The following is a 25,486-nucleotide window of genomic DNA, read 5'->3' on the forward strand; positions in this document are numbered from 1 at the left end:
CAGATGTATACATTGCGTATTCTGTAGCAAAACATTACATTTTTTAATTGAAATCTTTTTAATAAATGCCATATATTCATATATATATTAATGTGTCGACCCCTTTAAAACATTATACTGGGACCCTCTCTAAGGGCTCACACTCGCGTGAAATACAGCCGAGTCTTGCATGTTAAAACCCTGCTCTGCTGCCGGCACTCCTGAGCGGAGCGTGCGGCCGCATAGCAATACATGGAGCTGCACGCTCCGCTCCCAAGTGCCGGCGGCAGAGCCGGGTGTTACCATGTGAGACTCGGCTGTATTTCACGCAAGTGAGTATGAACCCTTATGTGATAACTGGAGCTTTCTTATGTCACTGTAAAGCATAATTTATCACCATGATAAAAAAAAACAAAAATGGAGAAAAAATTAAGCTCTTGACCATTTTTCCTTTTCATTTTTTCCTTCCCTTCTTCCAAGAGCCATAATGTTTTATTTTTCCAGTCATATAGCTCTATGAGGGCTCGCTTTTTGCCGGATAAGTTGCACTTTTGAATGACACCATTTATTCAGCCACAAGTTGTATTGGAAAATGGTAAAAAAAAAATCCAAGTGTAGTGAAATTGCAAAAAAAGCACAATTTCAAGTTTTTTTTTTAATTTTTTTATTATTTACCATTTTTACTATATGGTAAAACTGACCTAGCAATATGATTCTCCAGGTCAGTACGAGTGTGCATATACCAAACATGTTTAGTTTCTTTTTAAGTGGTGAAAAAAATCAATGATTTGTCAAAATAATGTGCTTTCGTCGCCATTTTCCAAGACCTGTAATGTTTTCATTTTTCGATATCTGGGGCTGGATGAGAGGTTATTTTTTTTCCTCCCTGAGCTGATGTTTTTATTGATAACATTTTTGGGTTGATGCGATGTTTTGATCGCCTTTTACTACATTTTATCACAATTTTAAGGAGGTTTTCTGATCTAAGAAGAAAAGTTTGCAATCACTCTGGATTGGGAGACATTCTCGCTCCATTCCCAGTGCTCTAGTTCTTTCCAGTCCCGGCCATTAGAAGGAGATGTCGGCTGTGTAAGGGTAAGTCTCCACGTTCAGGATTGCATCAGGATTTGGTCAGGATTTTCCATCAGTTTTTGTAAGCCAAAACCAGGAGTGGGTGATAAATACAGAAGTGGAGCATATGTTTCTATTATACTTTTCCTCTGATTGTTCCACTCCTGGTTTTGACTTACAAAAACTGATGGAAAATCCTGACCAAATCCTGATGCAATCCTGAACGTGGAGACTTACCCTAAAGGGTATGTTTCCACGGTACGTAAACGCTGCTTGTTTGACGCTGCAGCGTCAAACAAGCAGCGTCCAGATGTTCCTGCATAGTGGAGGGGATTTTATGAAATCCCGTCTCCACTATGCGTGGAAACCCGCACGCGGCGGCCCTGCGACTCCGGACATGCTGCGCGTCTTTTCAGAACGCAGCATGTCCGTACACCTTGCGGGGACGCAGCGTCCCCGCAAGGCATATCACAGGGCCCTATGGCGAGGGGTGCGATGATCCCGGATGTGTACTGTACACATCCGGCACCATCGCGTCCCAGAAAGGGGGCGGGGCTTAGCGCCGAGCGGCTTCGCCGCTGCGGCGATCCCGCCGGCAAGCCGTACCGTGGAGCCATACCCTTAGGGTATGTGTCCACGTTCAGGATTGCTTCAGGCTTTGGTCAGGATTTTATGCAAGTAAAATCCTGACCAAAACTGCACCTGAGGTCACTGGCAGGTCACCTGCGGTGTGCCTTCGTGTTTTGCTCATTGTAGCAACATGCTGCGTTTTGAAAAAACGCACCGCGCATGCATTTTCGCGGCAAAAACGCATGCGTTTAACACATAGTGGAGTCGGAATTTCATGAAATCCCCTCCACTATGCTGTAACATCTGGACGCTGCGTTTTTGACGCTGCGGAAAAACGCAGCGTCAAAAACGCAGCGTTTCCTGAACGTGGAAACATACCCTAACACAGATGACGCCCACAAGTGGTGGTGTGGCCAGGACGTCTCTGCACTAGTACACTGTATGTATACGACTGTTCATAGGAGCAGACACAACATACTGCTACAGACCAGGGCCTAAAGTGGTTAGGAAAATGGTGACCAATGTGAAACAATGTAGCTCTAATCATGTCTTTATATATGGGCAGCCATAGCTGGTAATATTTTGTCATCTCTGATTTCTTTTAGGGCGAGGCAGAGTTTGCTCGGATCATGGTTCTGGTTGATCCCAATAGTTCGGGAACAGTGTCTTTTCAGTCATTTATTGACTTTATGACAAGAGAGACGGCTGAAACTGACTCCGCAGAACAGGTTGTTGCTGCGTTCAGAATCCTGGCTGCTGATAAGGTTGGTGACTTATTGGTTTTATTTGTCTGATTAGGCAATGGACACAGATTGCATGACCGAAGATGACTCTGTGCCACTGCTACATTGCAGCATAACACATGTGAATATAATTGCATTGCAACCAAAAAGATGCGATTGTGACAAATAATGGCACTGCTTGAGACCTTTGCAGTTTGCTTATCACAGCATCCCGCGGGTCACAATGTGATTCCATTCACCCACACTGCGAGCTAGCACTGCCACAGGGCGATCTGCCATCTGCATCTGCCCACCCATACTGAAGAGGGAGATCTGACACCTGAGGCTTGTGACCACCACAAATTATAAAGCAGAACTAAATAAATAAAGAATCTACCTTTAAAAATAAAATCTGCCATAGTTATTATGTGTACAGCGCATGTATTAAAGGGAATCTGTCACCAGGTTTTTGCTACCCCATCTAAGGCCGGTTTCACACGTCAGTGGCTCCGGTACGTGTGGTGACAGTTTCCTCACGTACCGGAGACACTGACTCACGTAGACACATTAAAATCAATGTGTCTCTGCACATGTCAGCGTGTTTTCACGGACCGAGTGTCCGTTTGAAAAAACGGAGACATGTCAGTGTTCGTGGGAGCACACGGATCACACGGACCCATTAAAGTCAATGGGTTCGTGTAAAACACGTACCGCACACGGATGCTGTCCATGTGCCGTCCATGTGCCGTGCAGGAGACAGCGCTACAGTAAGCGCTGTCCCCCCAGCTTGTGGTGCTGAAGCCGCCATTCATATCTTCTCTCCAGCAGCGTTCGCTGGAGAGAAGGAATGAAAAATCATTGTTTTTTTATTTTTTGGTGGTTAAAATAAACTTCCTGACAACCTCCCCCCTCCCACCCCCTGTGCGCTCGCCCACTGGAAATAAAATACTCACCCAGCTCCCTCGATGCTTCTTCTCAGCACCGCAGCTTGTCCTGTATGAGCGGTCACATGGTGCTGCTCATTACAGTGATGAATATGCGGCTCCACCTCCCATAGGGCCTTAGGCCAGTCTCACACGTCCAGATAATTCCGGTACCGGAAAAATCGGTTATCCGTGTCCGTGTGCTCACGTGGCACATCAGTGTGGCACACGTGCGGCAGCCATGTGCAGCCGACTTACTGAATGTTGTCTTGAGACTTCGGCTCTGATCAGGGTGTTCTGTGGGGACTAGTAGTGACTTTCTCAATGTGAGAGCCTTGTTCTGAGACACTTTGAATTGAGAAAGCGAATTTCGGTCCACACGGAGGAGGCCATGTGAGGCAGCTATTCAGCAGCAGAACGGTGCTGGGAACAGAAGAAGCGAGCGAGCGGTCAGTATTATAGGTCATGCCCTATGTACAGAGCTTTGGCTAAGGGGGCACATAATGACAAAACAATGCCGGGGGGCTACATTGTACAGTAGTGTTATTCGGCTATTGTATGTGCACAGTGTTTATGGCAGCAGTATTTGATCACTGTACAGTGGTATTATGTGGCCCAGCACAGTACCGTATAGTATGTTCGCAGTGTGTAGCGGTCGAAGCCAAAATGGCCTTACTATCCAGATAACGTTATGGGAGCATTTTTAGGCATCATCAAGTATGGCGCTTATAATTATATACTGGATAGTACAGATATTTCTGCACTGTATGACAGTATATCATGTAGGGAGGTGCCACACCAGCCGGTAGCTAATGCAAGGTCAATCCTGTTTCCATATGTTTTATAAAGAAGTAATAGATTTATGATTGTTTTTATACAAAATATCTCCTTCTTTAATGTGTTATCTACTCATAGCATCCCATGGTAGTCAATAGTACATGTGTCATAATATGTTGAGAATGGGCTAGTGCATCTGCCCAACATAGTAAAGCTGCTGGGCCCGAGCAGACCTAGATCATGGCTCCCCGTGACTCTGCCCACAGGTGTCCCAGCTACAGTGGGGGAAAATGCACAATAAAGGAAAACTTTATGTTCCATAGAGATCTTTTATTATCTCTTGGGTGAAAAATGAAGTGAAAAATGATCACATCTTAACATCAGGAAAAATAGTAAAACAAAAATCAAAAATAACCCTCTCCCTAAAAAAAGAAAAGAAAAAACATGTAAAATACATTTTGGCACACATACTGGAAACACATACTGCAAAAAATATACACAATTAAGATATCCCGACAATCATAATAACCTGAATAATTTATTCAATAGGTAACTGATTGTGAAACATGAAACATAAATAAATACTCTACCAAAAATAGTTTTTTCCCCCAAACTTGAGCCATGAAAAATGTTATAGAAAATGACACAATAATTTATATTTACCCAACAGCACAAAAAAATACAGTTCCTCCTATATAAAACAAGGCCACAAACAGCCATGTCAGTAATAAAATAATAGGTTATGGCTACTGAAATGTGGAGCGGTAAAGGCTAAAGAAATTGGCTTGTCATTAAAGGGGTTGTCTGAGCAAAATGAAAAGTTCACAGGTGGCGTGGAGCAACAAAAAATAACTAAGTTCTATTCACCTACCATAACCCAACTGGATCCAGCAGAGAGAGGTGCTCACACACCTTTCCACCATTAGCACAACCAGTGCAGCCTGTGATTGGCTGCAGCAAACAGATGACTTCATCAGAGCGTTACTGGATGTTTTATGATGATGCGCTGCTTGAAGTCACCGGTACCCCTGCAGTCAATCACAAGCTGCAGCGGTTCAGCGTTATTGGAATCCGGCATGTGTTCAGTGCTGGCCCGATATTCTATCATATAAGCGGTGTTGCGGTAACTGCTGATCGTTATTTTTCTGTTTCTTCCCCACAGCCTTACATATTAGCTGACGAACTTCGTAGAGAACTTCCTCCAGAACAAGCCCAGTACTGTATTTCCAAGATGCCTCCATTCTCTGGCCGCGGCGCCGTCCCTGGTGCTTTAGATTATTCCTGCTTCTCAACTGCTTTGTACGGAGAAAGTGACCTGTAGCGGGTCTCCTGCGCTCGTCTCCCACCCTAACATGTAGATGATGTGCTTGCAGACTTTGAACGAGCCTAAGGGAAACATGCATTAAACATATAAGTGCTTAAAGTGCGGTGTCACACAGAAACGTGGACATTCTCTTTTTTTTCTCTAGACAAATATGAATCTGTGAATATGAGTTTCTATTCTTGCGGAAACTGTATTAGATATGGGCTTCTATACAGGATTGGATTGTCATTTATTGCTTCACATGATTAGAATACAAGTGTAGAGTCTATTTTACAGCTCTGGTTTGTAGTAATCACTATGCTAATGCAATTATAGAGACATTGTTTTTGGGGTTGGGGGATTTAACTAAAAAGTGACAGAATGTACACAACACTAATAAAGATTAATTGGCATATATAACCTGGACTCTGGAGGGTGAGTAACTCCTCTTTTTGTTATTTTAGAGTATTTGGGGTACGCTTTCCTTCAAGAGGAAAAGCCCCTTAATTCTGCTTTAAACACTTCATAACTTGCAGTTTTATTTATTATGTTATGCAATGTTGTTTAACGCCTCATTCAGAAGTCAGTAATTTTCACATATGCAAAAAAATGGTCAGTGTGTCCTCAATGTTTGGTCAGTGTGTCATCATTGTCTGGTCAGTGTGTTATGACTGTTTGGTCAGTGTGTCATCGGTAATTGGTCAGTGTGTCATCGGTGTTTGGTCAGTGTCTGGTCAGTGTGTCATCATTGTCTGGTCAGTGTATTATCAGAGTTTGGTCAATGTGTCATCAGTAATTGGTCAGTGTGTCATCGGTAATTGGTCAGTGTGTCATCGGTGTTTGGTCAGTGTCATCTGTAATTGGTTAGTGTGTCATCAGTAATTGGTCAGTGTGTCATCTGTGTTTGGTCAGTGTGTCATCATTGTCTGGTCAGTGTGTCATCTGTGTTTGGTCAGTGTCATCTGTAATTGGTTAGTGTGTCATCAGTGTTTGGTCAGTGTGTCATCATTATCTGGTCAGTGTGTTATGAGTGTTTGGTCAGTGTGTCATCGGTAATTAGTCAGTGTGTCATCATTGTCTGGTCAGTGTATTATCAGAGTTTGGTCAATGTGTCATCGGTAATTGGTCAGTGTGTCATCGGTGTTTGGTTAGTGTGTCATCAGTAATTGGTCAGTGTGTCATCTGTGTTTGGTCAGTGTCATCTGTAATTGGTCAGTGTGTCATCAGTAATTGGTCAGTGTGTCATCTGTGTTTGGTCAGTGTGTCATCAGTGTTTGGTCAGTGTGTCATCAGTAATTGGTCAGTGTGTCATCAGTGTTTGGTCCGTGTGTCATCAGTAATTGGTCAGTGTGTCATCAGTGTTTGGTCCGTGTGTCATCAGTGTTTTTCACATATGGATAAATAAATATTCATTACAATATTAATCATGGGCAGTACATGCACTGCGCACTGATGCCATCCATGTGCTGCATTTGTTTTTCATGGACCTATAGACTTGTACTGGCACTTTTCATCTGTGCTGCGGAAAAAAAATGGACATGCCTCCCTAATTTGTTCACAGACACGCAGTCCGTGGAAAAATATGGACATGTGAACAACCCCATAAACTATAATGGGTATGAGCTCTGTGAAAAAAACACTGATAGAACATGTACCTGCAACACGGACGTCTGGATGAGGCCTTCTAAAGATCGCTGTTAGAGAATTCTGTTAGTTGTCCTGGGAAACACTACAATGTAGCACCATCTCACTGTCGCACATGTGGCCCTAGGCTGGAATCACACTTGCAGCACTGCACTCACCCCTGTATGAAGTACACTTTCTGCTCGCTTTATTCGTGATGGACTGCTGTCACTAGGTCTGACCATGTAGTTGTTCTTATAACACTAAGGCTAGGGCTACATGGCGATTTTGTCTGCAACAGCCATTGGGCAGCTGGAGTTCACTCTGTCCCGCCGCCGCTTTCTCACAGTGCTATAAAAATGAATGAGGTTGCGTTGCAACACTTACACTACCACAACAAGCAAGTCTGAGGATTTTCAGCGACTTTGTACATAAAACCTTTAAAAATTCTGTCTTCAGATATTTCTTGGCCCAGTCCTGACATTTTTTGTTCAGTGTCTTGCTCAGTGATGGTCTACTTTCATCCTTCCTTACCTTGGCCATGTCTCTGAGCACCTTGTACTTCTGGGCACGCCGGGGAGGTCGCAGTTCTTGAATATGACGGTGCTGCAGGATCATGGGTTCCTGGTCTCTTCACGTTTATTCTTCTTAAATCTTTGGCACTTTATGTGCTTCTTTTATCCTTAACATGTTTTTTTGTGACAATATTGGCTATTTGCAATAAAACTGTTGATGGTTCTGTGATCACGCCTCAATATTGTAGCAATTTCACCAGTGCTGCATCCATCTGCAAGACGTGTAACAATTTTTGACTTTTAAGAGTCAGTTAAATCTTCTTTGTCCCATTTGGCCTGAGGAAAACAAGCTGCCTAATAATTCTTCACGCTTTGATAAAGAGCGATGGATCTTTAGGCCTAAAGGGAAAACAAGACTTCATGTAACGTAAAATCAGTAAATTCTAACAAAAGCAAAGAGTTTACTAGGTTACAACATTTTAATGTACCGTAAATTTCAATTGTGGAATGTTAAAAAAGTCCTCTGACCTAGTCCTCTGTTTTACTTAAATATGAAAAATTAAATGTAAAATGAGAATAAAGGTTTTTAACTTGCTACATAATAAACCATAAGAAGTGCAATCACGTAATAAAGCCTTTGTGATTTTATACATTCAAAACTGATAAGCGGCACAACACACTGAGACAAAACTATGACAACTTGTGCATCCAGAGGCACAGCTACAGGGGGTGCAGAGGTTGCAGTTGCTTCTGGGCCTTTCCTCCTGAGGGGGGCACAGAGTATGAAAATTATAAATTGCCCATGGCGCTGGGAACCCTGCTATAGATTTTGCAATGGAGCCATGGATCTTGCTGCACGGTTGCTAGACTATAAGCCGAGTTAGCCTTCTGTCTGTTCTCTTCCCCCACCCAGAGAAGAGGGAACACTACTGTGCACCGTAGTACACCAACCCAACAAACAAGGCAACACAAACAATGGTTAACAGAAAACTCCAGGCATACAAAATATTCACTCATATGTAACAGCGGAATGCACAGGGGTGTGAAGGTAGGGGAATAAACCAAAACAGAGAAGGATAAGGAATTACCACACATGAAAACCAAGCAACATTCACTAATAACTCCTTCAACTCTCCATCTCATATGTACTCCTCTCCCACCGATAGCCATGCAGCAAATGCTAGCTCTGACAAGGATTAGTAACAGAGCCCAGATTATAAGGGTATGTGCACACGTAGAATGGTCCACTGCGGATTTTTCCGCAGCGGATTTGATAAATCCACAGGGCAAAAACACTGCATTTTTCCTGCAGCTTTATAGCGGATTTACTACGGATTTTCTGCGGTTTTTGTGCGGATTCCAAAGCGGTATTACACCTGCGGTTTTCTATTATGGATCAGGTGTAAAACCGCTGCGGATTCCGCACAAAGAATTGACATGCTGCGGAATGTAAACAGCTGCGTTTCCGCGCGTTTTTTTCTGCAGCATGGGCACAGCGTTTTCTGTTTCCCATAGGTTTACATTGTACTATAAACTCATGGGAAACTGCCGCGGATCTGCAGTAAAATCCGCATCGTGTGCACAGAGTCTAAAGGGAAAAGGAATGGCTAACCGAGCACAGCTGTGAGTGCAGGGATTTCCAACATGGCCGATTAACCCCTGTTCTGCCAGAAGGAATTCTTCTTCTCAGCACTGGAGTAGGAGCAATCAGACACTGTGGTCTATAGAAAAGAAAGCGGATTGGCACATACTGTCCCGTGCAACAAAATCCTTTATAGTGGCATCATCATACCAACAGCAGGCAGATAAAACAGTGGAGCAAATACAGACGACGATCGTTTCACGCTTACATTGCCCTTCAACAGGTCTTCTAGCTCCACACTGTTGCGGTAACCCTGTGACATCATCCATATGAGGTTCTTGGACATCCAGTTCCAAAACCAAGGGCACTGATTTGGAGTTGTTCCCCATTTTTGCAGTCGTAACAGACTTTATTACTCTGGGAAGGATTTTCACAAGATTTCTGTGAGAATTTGTACCCATTCAACAGAACAGCATTTGTGAGGTCAAGTGCAGATTTTGGGTGAGAAGGTCATCACACTATGTCTTCATGACTGGGCACAGTCATTCTGGAACATAAAAGGGCTTTCCTCAAACTGTTGCCAGAAAGGATATAATGGTGTAAAATGCCTGTGAGCACTGGACAACATAACCCCAATAACATAAACCCCAATTTAATCTTAAAAGTCATGGACAACAGGCACCAGGTGGGCCTTATATAAAAAATAATGTAAATGTAGCAATTTCTTTGACCAATCTGCTGACAGAACAGTCAATATGGGCTCCTTTTGTCAATGGTCAATAATCAAGCTATTGGCTTAATAATGGGTGATACTTAAAGCGAACCTGTCACCCCCAAAATCGATGGTGAGGTAAGCTCACCGGCATCAGGGGCTTATCTACAGCATTCTGTAATGCTGTAGATAAGCCGCCGATGTTACCTGAAAGAGAAGAAAAAGACGTTAGATTATACTCACCCAGAGGCGGTCCTGCTCCGATGGGTGTCTCAAGTCCAGTACAGCGCCTCCCATCTTCATTCCATGACGTCCTCTTCTGGTCTCCGCGCCGCTACTCCGGCGCAGGCGTACTTTGTCTGCCCTGTTGAGGGCAGAGCAAAGTACTGCAGTGCGCAGGCGCCGGTAAGGTCAGAGAGGCCCGACGCCTGCGCACTGCAGTACTTTGCTCTGCCCTCAACAGGGCAGACAAAGTACGCCTGCGCCGAAGTCGCGGCGCGGAGACCAGAAGAGGACGTCATGGAATGAAGATGGGAGGCGCCGGAGCGGACCTGAGACACCCATTTGACCGCGGACCAGCAGCGGGACCGCCCAGGTGAGTATAATATAACCTCTTTTTTTCCTCTTTCAGGTAACATCGGGGGCTTATCTACAGCATTACAGAATGCTGTAGATAAGCCCCTGATGCCGGTGAGCTTACCTCACCATCGATTTTGGGGGTGACAGGTTCCCTTTAAGAGTAATGTCATCACTTGAATCCGCTGGCTGCATCCACATATTCGTAGCATGTCATGCATGGTAGGCTGTATCTGTATTCACACTTTTGTTGCCATTTTGCAGCAGTTTACAACAGCTTTGGATGCAGTTTTTTTTACAGTGGTCTTGTAATAACTCTGCCGGCATCACTGCATGGCCTCCCATCCCCCACCTGCCTGATACATCAACTTACTTACTGCTCCGGGCCATGCTGTGAGTTCTGTCTTCTACTGGTTCCATGCTGTGTGCCTCATGTCTCCTGCCTGCTCTGTGCATGCTTCCTGGACGTGTGCATAGAGGGGCGGCGCTGGCAATTCCTGATTCTTATTGAGACTGTATGCACCTTCCTAAGGTGTCCCCGGCCAATTGCCAAGAGGCCTCTGATACTTAAGGCATCCCCACCCATTAGAGGGTGCCTAAGCAACTTTCTCCCTCAGTTAGTGTCTTGCTACTGAGCTGCCAGGTCCTGTCCTGTCCTGTCTCAGCCACCCAGTGGGGCTTTGTACCCTGGCCTGAACCTGTGTCTCTTGTTTCAGCCACCCAGTGGGGCTTTGTACCCTGGTCTGAATCCTTGTCTCTCTTGTCCCGTTCCTGATCCTAAATTAGAAGAAAAAGCTAGGGCCACAAAGAAGGTGATCACCACATAGTAGATGAATAATTCACTTTTATTATATGCAAAAGTACAAGAACAACACATTTAAAAAGTCACCCATGTGACTAAACAATTCTAACTGTTGCCCATAATAGTTTAATGCTCAAAGAAATCACAGTGACAATAATTTACATCAATATGGAAAAAAGACACATCAGAAAATACAAGGTACAAACAGCACACCACTTGCAAAAAATAAATAATAATGGTGTGTAGATTACTCCACCCCAAAAAGGGAGGCGAGAGATATAAAGTAATGACAATCTTAGGAACACAATAACAAAATAAATGCCAGTTCACCAACCCAAAAGGTGTATTTAAATAGGCTAATGTGTCCATTGAAAATCTGTCTATACCTCTATGTATGCAGATGGAATCTAAGGGCCTCCTTTAATAATGTATAGACTGATAAACCTGGTACCACCTCAACTTGTCCTATAGGCCCCATATGAAAAATATCCCCAATATCCCCAATGAAAGGGCTGTGCACTGCCCACGGGATATATGCCTAATCAAGAGGCAATAATAAACAATTGTCACAAGAAAAAAAGCGCATGCATTGAAAAGCTGGTCAAAGGAAAAGATGAAGACCGCAATATACAGACCAGCAGACCACTGAGTGAATGTGTACCAGGAAAATCTCAGGAGGTAGATCAATTGCTCAGTATATCCACATCCATTTCTGCAAAGCAAAAGGATCACTGAGATTGGGCTAAAGGCCCGTTCCTGATCCTGTCTGTACTCTGGTCTATATCTGTTCCTGTTGTTTCCTTGTCTGTTTGCCTTTCCAACTCTGCTGTGTATACCGTTGTGTCCATTCCTTCCTGCTCCGCTCGCCGAAACCTGTGGCTCTGCGCTGCTCTGCTCGCCACAAACCTGCGGCTCTGCTCTGTTCTGCTCTGCTGCACACTTTGCAGCTCTGCTCTGCCGGCCGCAACCTGTGGCTCTGCGTCTCTCTGCTCCGCCCGCCGCAACCTGTGGCTCTACCTCTCTCTGCTCTGCTTGCTGCAATTTCTGCTCTTAGCTCTGCCTCCAGCGAGTCTGCTCTTGGCTTCACCTCCAGCAGTTCTGCTCTTGGCTCCTCCAGCGGTTCTGCTCTTGGCTCTGCCTCCAGCGGTTCTGCTCTTGGCTCTGCCTCCAGTGGTTCTGCTCTTGGCTCCACCTCTAGCGGTTCTTCTCTGGGCTCCGCCTCCAGCGGTTCTGCTCTTGGTTCCCCCTCCTGTGGTTCTGCTCTTAGCTCCGCCTCCTGTGGTTCTGCTCTTAGCTCCACCTCCTGCGGTTCTGCTCTTAGCTCCGCCTCCTGTGGTTCTGCTTTGCATTCATTCCTTGCGGTCCTGCTCTACTTCCATTCTGCTACCTGTGGGTCAGGTTCCTACCTATTCCCTTATTCCCTCCTGTCTGAACAGGTCCCTACCTGTTTCCGTATGCCTGCCTGTATTCCGGTTCCTACCTAGTCAGTACCTGTCCTGCTAGAGAACCAGCCGTGTCCGCCTGTCCTGCCAGAATACCAGCCATGCCCGACTGTTAGTGTCTCAGCCATACATATGGAGCACCCACTAGGACCATGGGGTTCTTGGTACCGGGCCGGTTCTGTTCTTAAAGGGGTGGTCACGGTGGCAGTGACCCGGTCCATGGCCCTGGGCATCCAGTAAAAGGGGGTTAATGGAAAATAAAGTCTAATGTAGTGTTAATGATGCCACCTGTGGTACTCGGCCAGGGATGGCCAATGCTGCTTAAAGGGGTCCTCTGGGGTGATATAGCCGCGTTGGTATAGTTCCCCACAGGTAGAACTTAGTCCCCAGGGCTCCCAGTGTAGTTGGTAAGGCTGATAGATGGTGAAGTGCAGGAAAGAATTGGAGGACACAAGGTTGCAGTCTCTTTACTTTTTACTGGTGCAGTTCAGGTACAGGTTACAGGAGGTCTTTGGAATCCGGGCAGCCTGGAAGCGATTCGGAATCCCCTTAGCCAGGTGGGGTTGGAAGCCTTCCTTACTGCGCTGTGTTCTCAGTCCCTTGCTGCCTGAGGCTCTGCACAAGGTCCTCTCTCACTCTGTCCCTTTAGGTGGACACTACCCGTATGGCAGGCAACTCGAGCCTTTTTACAGCCTTTCCCTCTTTCGTGACGACTCCGGGCTCTATCTGCTGCTGCGCCTTCGGGTGTAGTTGTGGCCAGGAGACTTGGAATCTCCTGCCCACCGGTTTCTGCTGTGGGGCATACAGTTACCCCCACAAGCTCCGACTTCCGGCCTCTGGTTACTTGCGCTCAAACCTGGAGTGAGCCCAATCGCAGCACCACTTCACCTTCTCTCTTCTTCTGTGCTCCTTCTCCCCTGACTGTCTCCTACAGACTGTCGGACTCTCCTGTCAGGAGCTGCAGAGCCGCATGACTGCTCAGCTCCAGCTCTCCTCACAGACTGGCTCCTAACTCCTCCTCCAGCCAGAATATATAGGGAGCTACCCTCAAACCGGGTCTGGAGTCAGAACAGTGTTGTATGTACGTGTTACCCTCCCAGTGAGGAAGACAATACCACTGTAACAACCAAATTCCTGGGGTGTTACACCTGCCTGCCAGTGTCTCAGCCGTGCCCACCTGCCTGCCAGTGTCTCAGCCGTGTCCGTCTGCCTACCAGTGTTCCGTCCCCTAGTGGGATCAGCAGCCATAGCAGACACCACCCTGGAGTGGTACCTGGCAGCTACCTGCCACACAAGCCTGACCTCACCACCAGTAAACACCAAGGTAGCTGCTTAGTCACGCCCCATCCAGGGTAGTCTGGTTGTGGCACAGTGGGGCCACACCCCCACGCCCACCAGTCAGGGCGCGAGCGCCATAGGTCTTACAATCAGTTGATCTATAAGTTGCAAATATGTATATACAGCAGTATTATAGTGCAAAATTAATTTATATGCTTTCATAGGAATCTGTCAGAACAATCTACCACTCGCCCAAACTGTTCATATGGTTATGTTGCTATTTGAAAGATATTATCCACACCTTTACTGATGCGATCTGTTGCCACCTAAATCAATGGTTTAAAGGGAATCTGACAGCAGATTTTTACTACCTCATCTGAGAGCAGCATATTACAGTAAAAGAAAGTCTGATCCCTTTAATTCATATTCAGAAAAAGATTAAGTACTCTTAGCATGGTCACAACACTTCCCAAATCTCTACCTCCCTGGTTGTATTCCCCACCTGTAATGGAGGAACTGTTCATGGTAACCTTGCAGCTCTCAATATGGGTACCAGATCCCAGGGATTGCCCTGGCCTTCACCCTTTAAAGGGAATCTGTCACCCCAAAATTCGCAGCGACACCCATCGGACCCGAACTGAACTGGGACCGCCCCTGGGTGAGTATAATATTACCTGTTTTTCTTATTGTGCAGGTTACATCGGGGGCTTATCTACAGCATGATGCCGGCGGCTTATAGGCGAATTTTGGGGTGACAGATTTCCCTTTAACTCCTATACATGGATCTGGACTTAACAGGTTCCCCTAGGCTAGGATCATGGAGTTAACTGCTGTTTAGTGGTGCAAGCTAAGAACAAGGAGGAGCAGGGTCAAAATCATAAGACAGGAGGAGAGTAGTCAAAAAACAAGCTGATGATAAAATCAGGAATGTCTACTGGAAAGTAAAGCAGGACACTAAGATGTTTACTAGAGCTTGTCACATTATAACTGGCAGTGGACAGCAGGTTTTCAGTAGCTTAGATAGCTTGCAGTTCAGACCAAACAAGAGGAAGTCCCAGACGAGACAGAACTAGAATTGTTGCCTCCTGCAACAAGAGTGCGGCTCTGTCTGGTGAGGGAAGCAGAAACAGGAATGCCAGACATCGATACAGATATCACACCTTGTTCTTCTTGACTGTCAGTTCACTGGCTTAGATAAAAGATTACTTCTTCAGCACATCTACTGATTTTATACAACATCCAAAGAAAATGTCAGAACTCAGTTGTTGGATGTTCCAGGACCAAGGGCTCCTTCCCTGTCCCTAACTGTAGGGGTGCCTTAGCTCGCCTTGTACCCGGGTTACTTCTGATGGTGAAGATGCCGGGGCCACGTACCTTGTCTTAGCTCCTGAACCCTCCCTCAGGCTGTAACCTTCCTCCACACAGGGAAGAGGAGAGTAGTAGTGTACCGTAGTACACCTATCAGACTAACAAGGTAATACGAACAGGAATAAAGGAAAATACCAAACATACAAATATACACACATAAACAACAAAGATAAACACATGGGAGTGGAGGATGGGCTTAAACCAAAGTAGGAGAAGAAAGGGAAACAGTTACAGATAAATCCACCAAACGCTTTCTCCAACAATAACCACCAACAACTTCCAGCCATTCAGCATAAGCTACCTCTGCCAATGAGTGCTAGCCTGGGCCTAGATTATATAGGAGATGGGAGTGGATAACAGTGAACAGATGAGAGCCTTAATGCAGGAAAGATTCCAGGAGCTCTCAACTGAGCATATTAACCACTGTACTGCTAAAAGAAATTTACACCGTTCAACATGAAGGTGAAGTGCTTCTAATCAGTGCAGAAGTAGGAGAAATCAGATGCTGCGGACTTCTGGCTCCTTGCTGTCCTGGTAAACCTGTGACAGAAATATTGACATGAGTAATAGCAAGTCTCAATAGACCGGGAAGTGCCCAATGATTACCGTGAGTGGTGGTAGTATTGTAGAGATATACACTCACCGGCCACTTTATTAGGTACACCATGCTAGTAACGGGTTGGACCCCCTTTTGCCTTCAGAACTGCCTCAATTCTTCATGGCATAGATTCAACAAGGTGCTGGAAGCATTCCTCAGAGATTTTGGTCCATATTGACATGATGGCATCACACAGTTGCCGCAGATTTGTCGGCTGCACATCCCAAAGATGCTCCATACAAGGCAGGATGGATCCATGCTTTCATGTTGTTTACGCCAAATTCTGACCCTACCATCCGAATGTCGCAGCAGAAATCGAGACTCATCAGACCAAGCAACGTTTTTCCAATCTTCTACTGTCCAATTTCGATGAGCTTGTACAAATTGTAGCCTCAGTTTCCTGTTCTTAGCTGAAAGGAGTGGTACCCGGTGTGGTCTTCTGCTGCTGTAGCCCATCTGCCTCAAAGTTCGACGCACTGTGCGTTCAGAGATGCTCTTAGGCCTACCTTGGTTGTAACGGGTGGCGATTTGAGTCACTGTTGCCTTTCTATCAGCTCGAACCAGTCTGCCCATTCTCCTCTGACCTCTGGCATCAACAAGGCATTTCCGCCCACAGAACTGCCGCTCACTGGATTTTTTTTCTTTTTCGGACCATTCTCTGTAAACCCTAGAGATGGTTGTGCGTGAAAATCCCAGTAGATCAGCAGTTTCTGAAATACTCAGACCAGCCCTTCTGGCACCAACAACCATGCCACGTTCAAAGGCACTCAAATCACCTTTCTTCCCCATACTGATGCTCGGTTTGAACTGCAGGAGATTGTCTTGACCATGTCTACATGCCTAAATGCACTGAGTTGCCGCCATGTGATTGGCTGATTAGAAATTAAGTGTTAACAAGAAGTTGGACAGGTGTACCTAATAAAGTGGCCAGTGAGTGTACATGTATCAGTACATAACAAGTGAGGAACATGTAGTAACATATGGTTCTGTGCATTACAAACACACAATAAATTGTTTATCACTCTTTAAACCGCCTCTCTACAACTTTGTATCCTGGGAGCTCCCTCTCCCCATTTCCTATGCAAACCTGCTGCAATCACATTACTATTTTCCCGTATCAATTAAAAAGAGAATTTTTTGTGACCACAAACTGTTGTGTGACACATGTGTTATTTATAGTTTCCTGGAATAAAATACATGGTGTTTCCCACTCACAAGTGTTCATAGCTGACCGGACAAACATTATAACATTTTACAGGCATCAATGAAGCAGGGCATCATGAGGGGTCCACACTCCAGGACAGTAAATTACACGTTATCAAGCTGCTGCTATAGTACTAGCAAAAATGTCTTGTTTTGCACTTTCCATTGTTGGACAATTTGGTCTTAAAAGAGAAATGTGAAAGTTTTGTATGTGTTGTCCTGGTTCCCACTACAGACTTTTGTGAATTCGGAGAATCCCATTGTTGCTTGGTAAATTTATTGTTCCTTGTCCAAGTAAGAGGCACTCATTGCTGCAAAGGTGATAAAATGAAGAAACACTTTTAAAAACTGAGGCTAGGCGGTTTCTTGATCACCTACTGCCAAGAAATTCACAGTGAAAGTCGTCATTGGACTTCTGACCATCAATTAGTCAAGAGCTTCTGGAGAGTCCATAAGGATGCCATACTTTCAGATATTCCTTGTAGTAATCCAGGCTTCTTTTCTTGTCGTGAATCCAGAAATTGCAAATAGCAATGCTAAGATAGGTAAGTGAAGCAATTCTTACAAACTTTGTAAACTGTGTTTAATGTCAAGAACATTAATTAAACCAAAATGTTTCATCCAAAGATACCGTGGAATAGAAAGTCAACATTTAGGCCGGACCAGATTGAAGGCTCCATTCTGAGCCAACGTCTCAAATTCCATAAAAAAATGGAAAAAAAATAGTGCGGCATGCCATGTTCTTTTCTTCCAGAAAATGAGGGACACCATGGCAGTAGCCCACCAATATAGTTAGTGAGGCTTGTTGGGCACTGTTGGTATCATCATGTCAGGGATTCATTACAGTATTGAATTTCACATTTCTGCTACTGCGGTGGAACAGTGAAATGGAATATTTGTGCTGTAGATGTCCCTAGCCCACAGAGGATTTCATGGACTGAATATTTTTAAAGAAAACTCTCATCTATAGGAAGAATTAGGCTATGTTCACACGTTACTTTTTTAATGCAAATTTTCAGCTGCGTTTTGCAGTAGCGGCAAAGTCTATGAGATTTCACAAATCTCATGCACACAGTTTGTTTTTCTTTGTCCTCAGTATTTTGTGCAAAACCTTGGCTTTTCCAGAATGCAGCATGTCACTTTTGATGATGATGCAAAAAACTCAGGTATCAGTTTTTGGTGTGTTTTAGGTGCCAAAAGTTGATGAAGTTGAATCAATTTTTTTTAATGGACTAACCTCTATCAGCATGCACAAGAGACGCTGGCAAAAAACGCATCAAAAAATGCAGCAAAAACTAAGCAAAACCTGCTTTTTTTGCAGCAAGTTTCTTACTGCCGAGAGAGCTGGTTTTGCCTGCGGAAAAATTAGCATCAAAAACGCAATGTGTGAACATAGCTTTAAGTATGTAGTTGGGCCTTTAAATATTCACTGAAAGCAGCACTTCTTGAATAATTGCTTGGTTGCTGGGTTTTTTTAAGTCACTTTTTTTTGTCTTGTGGTATTTGTATTTTTTGCGCTAAAATCTTTAAAATGTCACACATGGTTCACAAGTTTTGTGAAACATCCAAAATGGTCTTTGCATGAAATAAAAATAAATAAATAAATACATTTAAAAAATAGCACTTGTTAAAAGGGGTTGTCCACTGCTCGGACAACCCCTTCTGAATCCCTAAGCTTCCCACCAGTAGAATAATAAGGCTGCTGTCACACTAGCAGTATTTGGTCAGTATTTTACATCAGTATTTGTAAGCCAAAACCAGGAGTGGGTGATAAATGCAGACGTGGTGCATATGTTTCTATTATAGTTTTCCTCTAATTGTTCCACTCCTGGTTTTGGCTTACAAATACTGATGTAAAATACTGACCAAATACTGCTAGTGTGACGGTAGCCTAATACTTATATTCTCTTTTGGTGCTGGCGCCATTCCAGTGGTATCGGTGTTGGCTCTCCTGGGCTTGCGTTACATTGTTATGTCACGAGATCCCTGCAGCTAATCAGTGCTGGATTCACTCTCCTTCGAATAAATCAAGAGATCCGGAGGACGTGAGAGATGCTGCTGCCCTCTTACTTCATCCAGATGTCAATTATGTAGGTAGGTGTGAGAGTGAAGCCAGCGCTGATTGGCCACAGAGACACTATTATGTCATGCGAGCCCGAGGAGAGCTAGTGCCGACACCGCTAGAACATCGTCAACACTGGAGGGCATTATAAGTGTTATTATTTTACGGAGGGAAACATAGGGATTCAGAAGGGGTTGTCCCAGTATTTAAAAACCCTTTTAATGAATTTTGTGCAATGTCAAAAAGGGTCTTTATTTCCGTCTTTAACCTTTTTTGACAATTTTTTTGCACAAAAAAGTAGCATGTTTCGCAAAATGGTACACAATTTGTTCAAAAATTACTTGCATACATAAAGTCAGTCCAGGGGGGACTGGGGTAGATTTGCGAAAAATTTTGTAACTCTTCAAAAGCTGCAAATGATGAATCACGTGAAAACATCTGGAAATCATAAACACAGTGGTAATCATTTTAAAAAAAGGCGAACATATATAAAATGGATTTAATAAAAAGCACAAGTTAAAATATGAATATGGAGCAAAGAAAAAAATGCAAGACACTAAAAACTGAACAAAAAACAGGTGCTAATTCAATAATCAATTGGGCCCAAGGTATATTAGAAAGTATAAAATATTGAACTGGGGGGTCGATTCATTAAGACTAGCATTGTGCACACCAATCTAAATGAAGAGGCTCACTTGAGTCCAATGCAGCTAATTCCAATGCACGTACTTAACCCCTCGGGTTTTTCCGTTTTTGCGTTTTCATTTTTTGCTCCCCTTCTTCCCAGAGCCACAACTTTTTTATTTTTTGTTCAATATGGCCATGTGAGGGCTTGTTTTTTGCAGGACGAGTTGCAATTTTGAACAACACCATTGGTTTTCCAACATATTGTACTACAAACCAGGAAAAATAATTCCAAGTGCTGTGAAATTGCAAAAATTCCACAATTGTTATTTTACCATGTTCACTAAATGTTAAAACTGACCTGCGATTATGATTCTCCAGGTCATTTACGAGTATGTGGACACCAAACATATCTAGATTCTTTTTTACTTAAGTGGTAAAAAAAGCCAAATCTTGTAAAAAAAAAAAAAAAAAATAAAAAAATAGTGCCATTTCCCGAGATCCGTAGCATCTCAATTTTTTGTGATCTGGGGCCGGGTGAGGGCTTAATTTTGCACACCGAGCGGATGTTTTTTATTAATACTGTGTGTCTTTTTTATTATTTTTTAAAATTGTTTTATTTTGAATGGGGCGAATGGGGGGGGGAAGGTGATTTGAACTTTTATATAGTTTTTTTTAATTTTTGTAATATTTTTACAACCTTTTTTTTTCTTTACTTTTTACTCGCTTCAATAGTCTCCATGGGAGATTAGAAGCTGTGATTATCTGATCACTTGTGCTACACAGAGCAGGGCAACTCATCAGCTTTGAGCGCCGGCCACGGAGCAGCGCTCATAGCAATTCGACAATGTCAACCACAGGGATGTCCTGTAAACCATGGATTGTCATGCCAACCCATTGGTGCTCTGCAGTCATGTGATGGGTTTGCACAAGTTAAATGCCGCTGTCAGAGATTTACAGCAGTACTTAACATGTTAACAGTCATGGGTGGATCGCAATTCCACCTGCAACTGTTGGGGCACATTAGAGCTGATCAGATCAGCTGTCATGTGCCGGCAAAGGTACAGGCTATGGTGCCGAGGGGGAGGTGACCTATGACGTACCTATACATCATAGGTCACATAGAGGTTAAAGGGTTTTTTTTACTTACTGTAAATGCATGGAATTAGGGCTATAAAGCATTTTTGCTGTTGGATTTCACTAAATATTTTGCCTTGTTTGCCTTCTATAGCCTCTGTATTAGACCACGTTCACACGCTCAGTACTCGGTTAGTTTGTTACATCAGTATTTGTAAGCCAGACATCAGGAGTGGGTGAAAAATGCAGAAGTGGTGCACGTGCAGGGGCAGACTGAGCTGGGGAGAAGAGGGGCAAATGCCCCCCAGGCTGCTCCCCAAGCAGTTGTTCAGGGCCTCCCAGCCATCTGCTGCTTTGCAGGCTGAGGGTCGGCACTGTACCTTTAAATGTGGACTTGTGCAGGCCCGGGCAGCTGCAGCACAGTACAGCACAGCACAGCAGCACTACTCATGTTATGTTGACCTTCTTTTTCCTGCAGCTACCGGAGAAGAGTTTCAGCCTCTGATCAGTATGGGAGGTCAGACACTGTTGTATCCTTGTAAATATGGACTCCGAACAGTGATGTGAGAAGGAGATTTGTGCTGTGAGGTGAGAAGGTGGCCGGACTCTGCAACCCCCTCTGCACATATCCAAGGCAGGATAATGCATTGTGTCTCAGGCCACTCTGAGGATTAGGGGAATTATTGCAGCAGTATGACTATTCATTCAGGTTGGGGTCAGGCGGGCCATGTGAGGTCATTGGCTCCAGATCTGTATGTATATACACAGTGGGTAAGGAAAGTATTCAGACGCCTTTAAATTTTCCACTCTTTGTTTCATTGCAGCCATTTGGTAAATTCAAAAAAGTTAATTTTTTTCTCATTAATGTACACTCTGCACCCCATCTTGACTGAAAAAAACCCAGAAATGTAGAAATTTTAGCAAATTTAATAAAAAAGAAAAACTGAAATATCACATGGTCATAAGTACTGTATTCAGAGTCACTTTTGCTCAGACACTCATATTTAAGTTACACGCAGTCCATTTCCTTGTGATCCTCCTGGAGATGGTTTGATTACTTCATTGGAGTCCAGCTGTGTTTACTTAAACTGATAGGACTTGATTTGGAAGACACACACCTGTCTATATAAGACCTCACAGTGCATGCTACACTAAATGAGAATCATGAGGTCACTCATGAGGTCATGAGGAGCTCAGAGACAGAATTGTGGCATGGCACAGATCTGGCCAAGGTTACAACAGAATTTCTGCAGTACTCAAGGCTCCTAAGAGCACAGTGGCCTCCATAATCTTTAAATGGAAGAAGTTTGGGACCACCAGAACTCTTCCTAGACCTGGCTACCAGCCAAACTGAGCAATCGTGGTAGAAGAGCTTTGGTGAGAGAGGTAAAGAAGAACCTTAAAAACTCATTTGTTCAGATTGGCCTACCGCTTCAACGCATTAACCTAATTATCCCTGTGTGGCCTATTAATAAAAATACAACAACATAATCACGTTCCTCCATCATGTTCTCATACACTTTATGCAGTTAATAGCCTCTGTGTCTGTACTGTTACATACTTAGGCAGTTAACTGGTTCATGCAGCTTTACATGAACACCCGAGCCTTACACTATGGCTGGTCCAAATAACTAAAGCAATTGTTACCATCCACCTCTCGTGTCTCCCCTTTTCCTCATAGATTGTAAGCTTGCGAGCAGGGCCCTCATTCCTACTGGTATCTGTTTTGAACTGTGATTTCTGTTATGCTGTAATGTCTATTGTCTGTATAAGTCCCCTCTATAAGTTGTAAAGCGCTGTGGAATATGTTGGCGCTATATAAATAAAATTATTATTATTAATTATTATTATTAACCTTAAGATCACTGTGGCTGAGCTCCAGAGATGCAGTAGGGAGATGGGAGAATGTTCCACAAAGTCAACTATCACTGCAGCCCTTCACCAGTCGGGCCTTTATGGCAGAGTGGCCCGACAGAAGCCTTGCCTCAGTGCAAGACATATGAAAGCCCGCATAGAGTTTGCTAAAAAAAAACACATGGAGGACTCCCAGACTATGAGTAATAAGATTCTCTGGTCAGATGAGACTAAGATAGGCTGGTTTCACACTTGCGTTTTCATCTGCATGCGTTTTTTTAAAAAACGCATGTGTGAAAAAACGCATGTAAACGCGGTAAAACGCATGTGTTTTTTAGACGCATGCGTTTTTATAGAAAAACACAAGAAAACAAGAAAAAACCCAAAAAACCCTAACCCTAACCCTACCCCTAACCCTACCCCTAACCCTACCCCTAACCCTAACCCTACCCCTAACCCCAACCCTACCCCTAACCCGAACCCTACCCTAACCTGAAATACGTGGCACTGAAATACGTGGCACTGAAATACGTGGCACTGAAATACGTGGCACTGAAATACGTTTATATACGTATATAAGTGCCACGTATTTAAGTGCCACGTATAAGTGCCACGTATTTAAGTGCCACGTATTTAAGTGCCACGTATTTCACGTAAATGCCACGATATTTCAGTGCCACGTATTTCAGTGCCATGCATTTAAGTGCCACGTATTTAAGTGCCACGTATTTCACGTAAATGCCACGATATTTCAGTGCCACGCATTTAAGTGCCACGTATTTACGTGCCACGATATTTCAGTGCCACGTATAACCACGTAGTTATAGTATTTATAGTACGTGGCACTTAAATACGTGGCACTGAAAGACGTGGCACTGAAAGACGTGGCACTGAAATATCGTGGCACTGAAATACGTGGCACTGAAATACGTGGCACTATGACTGTCAGAAAATGTTCATTAAACGGTTAGAGGTGAGGTTAGGGGTAGGGTTAGGGTTAGGGTTTGGATCCCTTTATCACCTTGATGGTGGTGGGTGACTTTTCAGTGTGTTTTCTGTTTTTTTCCTATAAAAACGCATGCGTTTTTAACGCAAACAAACGCATGTGCTTAAAAACGCATGCGTTTACATAGACAGCAATGCATTTTTTTGCCGCAAAAAAAACGCATGCGTTTTTTTGCGGCAAAAAAACGCCTCTCAAAAATACTACAAGTAGCATTTCTGAAAATGAGCGCATGCAGTAAAAAAACGCATTCGATTGAAAACGCGACCAAACGCGTACAAAAAAAACGCATGCGTTTTCAATGTTAAATATAGGGGAAAAAACGCATGCGTTTTTTGTTCAAAAAACGCTGCAGACAAAAACGCAAGTGTGAAACCACCCATAGACCTTTTTGCTGATAATTCTAAGCAGCATGTGTGGAGAAAACTAGGCACTGCTCATCACCTGCCCAATACAATCCCAACAGTGAAACATGGTGGTGGCAGCATCATGCTATGGGGATGTTTTTCAGCTGCAGGGACAGGACGACTGGTTGCCATTGAAGGAAACATGAATGTGGCCAAGTACAGAGATATCCTGGATGAAAACCTCTTCCAGAGTGCCCGGGACCTCAGACTTGGCCGAAGATTCACCTTCCAACAAGACAATGACCCTAAGCACACAGCTAAAATAACAAAGGAGTGGCTTCAGAACAACTCTGTGACCATTCTTGACTGGCCTAGCCAGAGCACCGACTTAAAACCAAATGAGCATCTCTGGAGAGACCTGAAATGGCTGTCCACCAACATTCACCATCCAACCTGACGGAACTGGAGAGGATCTGCAAAAAAAAATGGCAGAGGATCCTCAAATCCAGGTGTGAAAAACTTGTTGCATCATTCCCAAGAAAACTCATGGCTGTACCTGCTAAAAAAGGGTGCTTCTACTCAAAACTGAGCAAAGGGTCTGAATACTTATGACAATGTGGTATTTCAGTTTTTATTTTTTAATAAATTTACAAAAATTTCTACATTTCTGTGTTTTTTTTAGTCAAGATAGGGTGCAGAGTGTACATTAATGAGAAAAAAAATGAACTTTTTTGAATTTACCAAATGGCTGCAATGAAACAAAGAGTGAAAAATTTACAGGGGTCTGAATACTTTCCGTACCCACTGCTTATATTTATTACACACACAGCCATCCATGATGTCCTGTAGCCAGGCTCCTGATCAGTCAGTGCATATAACATCTAACATCAATGCACAGTACAGCACATACAGTGCTAGTATATGATACATGTGATACAGACATCAGATGTTATACAATATTCACAATGTTGTATATGCAGACATATATATGACAGAGTATATACTGCCTAACATCCGATGTCTGTATCACAGTGTATCATATACCATTCACATATTATTTATACTGGATGCACAGACATCCGATATTATATACAGGATAAAATACGGCTGGTGTAATATTAGATGTCTGTAGCCATAGTATAATACATGTGCTTCTCACAAAATTAGAATATCATCAAAAAGTTAATTTATTTCAGTTCTTCAATACAAAATGTCAAACTCATATATTATATAGAGTCATTACAAACAGAGTGATCTATTTCAAGTGTTTATTTCTGTTAATGATGATGATTATGGCTTACACACAATGAAACCCAAAAGTCATTATCTCAGTAAATTAAAATACTTTATGACACCAGCTTGAAAAATTATTTTAAAATCCGAAATGTTGGCCTACTGAAATGTATGTTCAGTAAATGCACTCAATACTTGGTCGGGGCTCCTTTTGCATCAATTACTGCATCAATGTGGCGTGG

At 43.7% G+C, this 25,486-nt stretch overlaps 2 protein-coding genes across 6 annotated transcripts in view; both read left to right on the forward strand.

Annotated features, from left to right (window-relative positions):
- ACTN2 (actinin alpha 2) overlaps positions 1–8,110 on the forward strand; it is a 158,937-nt gene extending 150,827 nt beyond the window's left edge. For 3 of the 5 annotated variants that reach the window (XM_077282906.1, XM_077282907.1, XM_077282908.1), the window contains 2 exons: positions 2,226–2,384; positions 5,205–5,508. In XM_077282906.1, the coding sequence (XP_077139021.1) occupies positions 2,226–2,384; positions 5,205–5,363 (318 nt within the window). In that variant the 3' untranslated portion in view covers positions 5,364–5,508. Of the gene's footprint in view, positions 1–2,225; positions 2,385–5,204 lie in introns of all 5 variants that reach the window. The other 2 variants (XM_077282909.1, XM_077282910.1) reach the window with 2 other exon arrangements.
- Positions 8,111–17,482: 9,372 nt separating this feature from the next.
- The window catches only part of LOC143809175 (pancreatic secretory granule membrane major glycoprotein GP2-like), an 82,498-nt gene continuing 74,494 nt past the window's right edge, over positions 17,483–25,486 (forward strand). Inside the window, exon 1 of the mRNA XM_077292319.1 lies at positions 17,483–17,589. Coding sequence (XP_077148434.1) covers positions 17,502–17,589 — 88 coding nt within the window. The 5' untranslated portion in view covers positions 17,483–17,501. The remainder of the gene's footprint in view (positions 17,590–25,486) is intronic.

The sequence above is a fragment of the Ranitomeya variabilis genome, chromosome 2, assembly GCF_051348905.1.
Source record: "Ranitomeya variabilis isolate aRanVar5 chromosome 2, aRanVar5.hap1, whole genome shotgun sequence".
Taxonomy (NCBI): domain Eukaryota; kingdom Metazoa; phylum Chordata; class Amphibia; order Anura; family Dendrobatidae; genus Ranitomeya; species Ranitomeya variabilis.